General features: G+C 42.5%; 1 protein-coding gene across 1 annotated transcript in view; it reads right to left on the bottom strand.

Moving 5' to 3' along the window:
* Nucleotides 1-5,018, bottom strand: part of WNT3 (Wnt family member 3) — a 48,882-nt gene extending 43,864 nt beyond the window's left edge. The window contains exon 1 of the mRNA XM_084496774.1: nt 4,888-5,018. Coding sequence (XP_084352900.1) covers nt 4,888-4,967 — 80 coding nt within the window. The 5' untranslated portion in view covers nt 4,968-5,018. The remainder of the gene's footprint in view (nt 1-4,887) is intronic.
* Nucleotides 5,019-6,000: the final 982 nt, after the last annotated feature.

Consider the following 6,000-nt stretch of genomic DNA (forward strand, 5'->3'; position numbering starts at 1 on the left):
GCCATCAGCTCTGTCACTGACACTTTCCATTATTACCTTATTCATTTTCCCCCAGAACTGGATGGATTTTAAGCCATGGGAAGATTATATGTGGGGGTCTTCTATTTCCTTTGTAGTGCTGCAGCAGCTGGATTTGCATCAGGAAATCCACTCTTGTAGTGGATTCTGCAATGCAATTTTAAGTATTCCTTTTGAACAAAGCTTTAAGGGCTGCATGCATATAACCCACAGGCTACAGGATATAAATGTATGAACCTTCAGAGACTGTCAGGAGTGTGAAGTCTCCCGTTCATTCCAAAAAGGTAAGACACTGAAAGCTAAAGAAGACAAGCTACATGTCACCTCAAACTGCATCTACATGCAAATGCTTTTCACATGTGTTTTTCCTAATGAGGAGCTACTGTGGGACTGGTGAGAACATGATTTTAAGTTTCTGTCTGCCTTTTTCTAGGGGCCCAAGGCCACCGGGCTCCTCAGAGAGCTGCCAAAGCCTCGAGACTCTCTTGGAAATGTGTCTAAAGGATGGAAATAAAATTTAATAACATATCATGGACAAAGTGATTCTGCCAATTGCCAAATGATCTACTTAGAGGCAAAAAAATACTGGATGGGAATATGTAGGTATATGTAGGTGAGAGCCACAGCTATGGGCAGTGACCTATTGATTTTGTGTCCTCAGGAGCTCTGAGAGGACTGGGGCTGATTTCTTTACCTCCTGTTTTCACCACTGGCTCCAAATCTGGCTCCTTTCCCCAGGCTAGTCACATGCCAAATGTTTTGAGAATTCTTGCCCCATTCAAAGGTGAATGATGTTGATGGAAGAGGAGAGCATTTGGTGTTTTTTTTTTTTTTTTTTTTCTCAATTCATGGGTGGAGTTGTCTCCCTGATTGTCTTCTTCAGCCCCTGCACACATATTAGCATTCTGGCAGCACTTTCTAGCTGTTTCTTGGGCCTCAATATCTCTGTCAGACTGCACTGACAGAGCTCTGGGCAGGGGACATATTTTCCCCTTCATCTAAATTTTTCAGGGCATTACCAGAAAACTTTTGGTACAGCTGTCATTCTGTCTATATGCTTCATTGACAAGTCTGTCATACCTTGATCCTCCCCATCTCACACATATGCTGTTATCCCTGCTGTTAGCAGAGCATTTGGGATTAAAAAACTGACTGCAGGTGTGATTGGTGTCACCATCTTCCTGTCAGCTGGCACCTAAGAGGTCTGTTGGCATGACCCAAGGCTGCTGGCTGTGGAGCTCATGTGCCAGCCCTGGCCTCGGTGCTCACTTTTCTTCCATTTGTGCCATCACTGCATGGCCAGGAAGGACAGCAGTCCTGGCTCTCCATGGCTTCACCACATCTCTCCATCTTTTCCTTCTTTGTCTCCCTTTTAGCAGCGGTAACCCAGACAGTGCAAGCATTGGACACATATCTGTGGAAGTTTTTACTGGCTTCAGTTCCTCATGTCAGCATTCTCAAAGGTAGCACATAGACAACCTTTTCCCATCTGTGCCCCATTTGTTCCTTTTCACTGCTGTAATAGGATAAAGGCATGTGAAAAGTTGGCCCTATGGCAAAATAGCAGCCCCTGCTCACTGAAAACTACTTCTACGGTCTGTACTACCCCTGGATCTTGCTCAGGCATAGTCTGGAAGAATTCTGGTTGTTAAGGGACAGGTGACTGAACACCACGGGCTGTGAACTCCAGGCCCTATCCCTGTTGGCTTTACAGCCTAGCAGCTCCAACATCCCGCTGCTACCAGCAGGCCTGGGCACTGCAGACCTGGGAATGCACCACAAAGTCATTTATTTTGCATAACACCTTTTCAGACTTCACCCACATGCTCCCCATGCCAAATCTCTCTGCCTGGCATGTAGCATTTCACCACTGAGGCCGGGGACAGGATCCACTCTCTAACATGATGGCATGTGAGCTGAAAGGTTGCTGTTGAACTGTGCACTCTCTAGATAGTATGACCAGAGGGGACGGATCCTTTCCTGAGCACTCAGTGAAAATAAAAATCCTCTGCAGATTCGTCTTTTTGCTTTTACCCCTTCTATCACACTGTCACTGCTCTCCTGCTTGCCTGCATCATCTGACTGCACTGTGGAGCAGTGGGATTATTACAGCCATCCCTGAGCCCATTTAGGAGGTGCCACGACCCTGTTCTTATTGCACTTCTTCTCCTTTAGCATGTTCAGACACTTCCTCCTCACTACAGGAATATTTTTTCCCCATTTATGCCCCAAAGCAGAAATTATCCATTTTGATTTTGCTGCAGAAATATTTCCCATACAGGAGAAATATACCTAGAAAGGTTGCCCTAGCATGACTGGGCACTGTCAGCAGTTTCGGGGTCCTGCAAGCAGCACAGCATTCCCGAACATCTCGGATTAAGCAGAGATGGATTTATACAAGGATAAGAAAGCACTAATGATGTCCTGTCCTGCCTGGCTTGGACACCTGTGGGAACCCAGTGCAGGGGACTGGGCTGATCCATTTCCCATCTTTGCTTCCCTTCCTGTGTCTTGGGGCATGTTGAACCCCGCAAATGGGATTCATCCCCCAAAGGCTGCTCTATGCTTGCCTGAAGAGCGGTGGATTGAAAAGACAACCTGAAAAGCACGTGTTTTTTCACACTATATATCACAGTATGCTAGAGCACACAGTACATAAAAACTCATCTCCACAGGGCAGACATTTAAACCTTTGGTGAGACAGAAGAAGACTTTTAAATTTTGCGTGCTGTAAGAAGCATTGTCTCTGCCTGAGCAATCAGGAAACCATGGCCCCCAGTATTTCTCTCCTGCTCCTTCAGCCTTCAAGAAACCTTGAAAACCCTTTGCTGTTTCTCATAGCCTCTCCCTTATCCTTTGGCCCTATACAGGGCATTTCACCACACCATTTTAGTGCAGTAAAAATGCTTCAGCACTTTGGATATTGCCAGAATTGCCCCAGATATGCCAGATGCAGATTTATTGAACAAAATTCTGTGAGTAGTTTGTTTGACTCCCACCTTTCCCATGGACACTGCTTGCCATGCCCTCGGTATTTCCATCCATGACCAGCAATCTTACGTGTCCTCTGTATTGTTCATTTTGGGTGAACTTCTGTGGTTTGGGGGAAGGCACATAGTGCAGACACCTGTCTGCAGTGTCTTCTCCTGAAAACAGGGAAAAGCATTTTGGTGATGGGAACATTTTCACTTCACAGGGAAAATCAGACCTTTTTGTCAAGGAGATTTGGGTTCCTCTCTCTGAGAGTCAAATTCCTCCCAATTCAGGTGTTAAATCCTAATTTGTATCTGAGCCTGAGGCAGGTCAGGGACCAGTAAAACCCTGGAGGGCTGACGCCAGTGCCAGGAACCATTGCACCATCCAGTTTCCAGTAGCAGATTGTTGCCTTTAGATCCAGCCACGCAATTTTGACCTGTGCTACAACCCACCGCGCACCCCCACTCAGACACGCTGGTCCCCAGATTAAGGAAAAAAGAGATACCAGGAATCAAAGTGATGTGGTCTTTATTTCAGTAGGCTCCCCTGCCCCAGGCTTAAGCCTTGAAGTTAAGCAGCCACGCTCAGGGCGAGGAAATCATTTAATTCTTTGGGAAAACATGCTGTGATTTAGCCATTTCATGAACCTGCATAGCTTTTAAATGCTTCCTGAGCGAAGACTTCTCATTGTATGCTTAGTCTTTCTCTTCTGGAACTGCACATTTTCATTCTCAAAGTCCACAATAATAAGCAGATTATTTAAAAAATTAGCTTTCCTTTCACATTTCTAAATATTCCCAGATATGGCAGTCCATTTCCAAGTTCACTCCCGCCTACTTCTTGCCATCTCCATGTTGGCACTGAAAGGATCTAATTCAGTAATAAAAAAAAAAAAAAAAGACTTTTCTGGAAAGGCGAAAATAACTGAAGAATCTCAGTAGTGCCAATTCCAACATCTCCCTCTTTGCCCTACGGATCTTTAGGCTTATAGACCCTACCTGGCACACACAAAACTTAATGAGATATATTCCAATGAGAAATCGTACATGATAAAGACAGAAATTATCTGAAATACTCTGTTATGCAACTTGCTGTCTGCTGTGTTTAAATGACCTCAAATGTTGTATTCCCTATTTTTCTCATTTTAAACTGCTCCCAATTACCTTTTGTTTATATAGTTATTTATATTGTTTTATTTATTTTTTAAAATAAGCAACTCAGATAATTTAACAGCCACATTATAAGATATAACCAATTATTTTATTATTGTTATTTTTATTGTTAGTGCAAGAAAATAAGCGACATTTCCATAATTAGAAAGAATAAAACCCATCTTTGAGAAATTTTGCTAATGAATATTTTCTCAGGTGCCATTTGTGTTCTCAGCTTATTTGCTGGACTAAATTCACATAACAGAATACAACAAAAGAAGAGAAAGAAGTCCAAAAACTGCAGCAGCCGAAGAGAAAATAGAATTATTTTTTTTAATAAACATTGATCATAGTTTAATGGAAAAGAAGAAAATACCTGCTAAACAGTCATGCAACAGACAAAAATTATATTGCACAAGAAAATAAAAACACATCCCTTAACATTTAAAACAAATGCCTATTTCTACTGTGACGAAAATGGAGAAATTAAGAGTGGTGGGGAAGACTCCATTTGAGCAAAAGGAAACGAAGACATTGCCCTTTAAAAATAATCCCCAAACTTTTCATTAATTACCAGTCAAATCTGAAGAAATTATGCTTAGAATCAAACATGCAATCATGGCCAGCTCAGCAGTGCTAAGGTTGAAAAGGAAGGAACACGCATACACAAAAATCCCATAGCTAATAATTAATTAATTCATTAATCAATCATAGAAAGAGGGAAGGGGGGAAGAAATCTTACCACCAAATTGGGTAACCGGCTAAGACCTTTGTGCCACTGAAGAGAAAAGATAAAATTAATCCAAGCAGGTGGTAATCCATTAGTCCAGGCTGGTGCAAGGGGAAAATCTCAGCGAAGTTTTCAGAAAAACATTAAGTGTGAAAATGAAGAACAGCCCCCCTTCCAGGAAAAAAAAAAAAAAAAAAAAAAAAGGAAAAGAAAAAAAGAAAAAAAAGAGTTAAACAAAGTCCCTTGAAGTGCGGATGACTTTCTGGCTTGTCAGAAACACACCTCTCCAAGCCTTTTCCCTGTAGATCATCCAAAAGCGTCTATTAAAAAGTGCAGGGCTTGGGGATGTCAGCAGGCAGCCAATCAGACCGCATGGCCCAAGGTAAGGGATGAGTCTCAGCTCAGGGCTGTCAATCATGTTCTCCTCCCCCTCCACCCCACAACTTTGTTCCTAGCCCTCGCTTCCACAGACAAACCATCTTCGCAAGAGACCTTACTGAGGCAGTGAGATTGTTGGTGGGTGTTTTCCTTTTTTTAATTTTTAAATTTTTAATATATGTTTTTAAGTTCATTTAGCAACTCAGGATGCACAGACTCTGCTTCTGACTTGGCATGCCAAGACTTTGCAAGGTAAGGATGAGGGGTGATTGTGATTGCGCTTAATTTCACGGTGGGGGTGAGATAGGCAACTTATTCTTTAGATGGAGAGGGATGTGAACATTAACCCTTGCAGGAGCACCAAAGAAGCAAAATAACCCTCTGATGGCATGTCAATATGTTGATCTGAGTCACATGGACAAAACTGGTTGTAAACTTTAAATGAAATCTGCATTGCCCAGGATTTTCAAAGTGTGTGGGTGGGATGGATGGAGGAGGGAGGCAGTGGCAGTCCGGATTTCTTTTGAGAAAAAAATGCCATGTCATGATGAGAGCGGAGGAAACAGAAGGGAAGATGTCCCATTATTCAGTTTCCTGTGAAGTGCATCCCTGGATGCAGAAAGATGAAAATATTAACCATAAAAAATACATGCATGCGATAAAAGTAAAAATAAACAAAAAATAACCACAAGCAATGTCAGTTCTCTAAAGATGTTGCATGTTCCAAATAGATTCAGCAAAGATTTT

Source organism: Aythya ferina, assembly GCF_964211825.1.
Source record: "Aythya ferina genome assembly, chromosome: 23".
Taxonomy (NCBI): domain Eukaryota; kingdom Metazoa; phylum Chordata; class Aves; order Anseriformes; family Anatidae; genus Aythya; species Aythya ferina.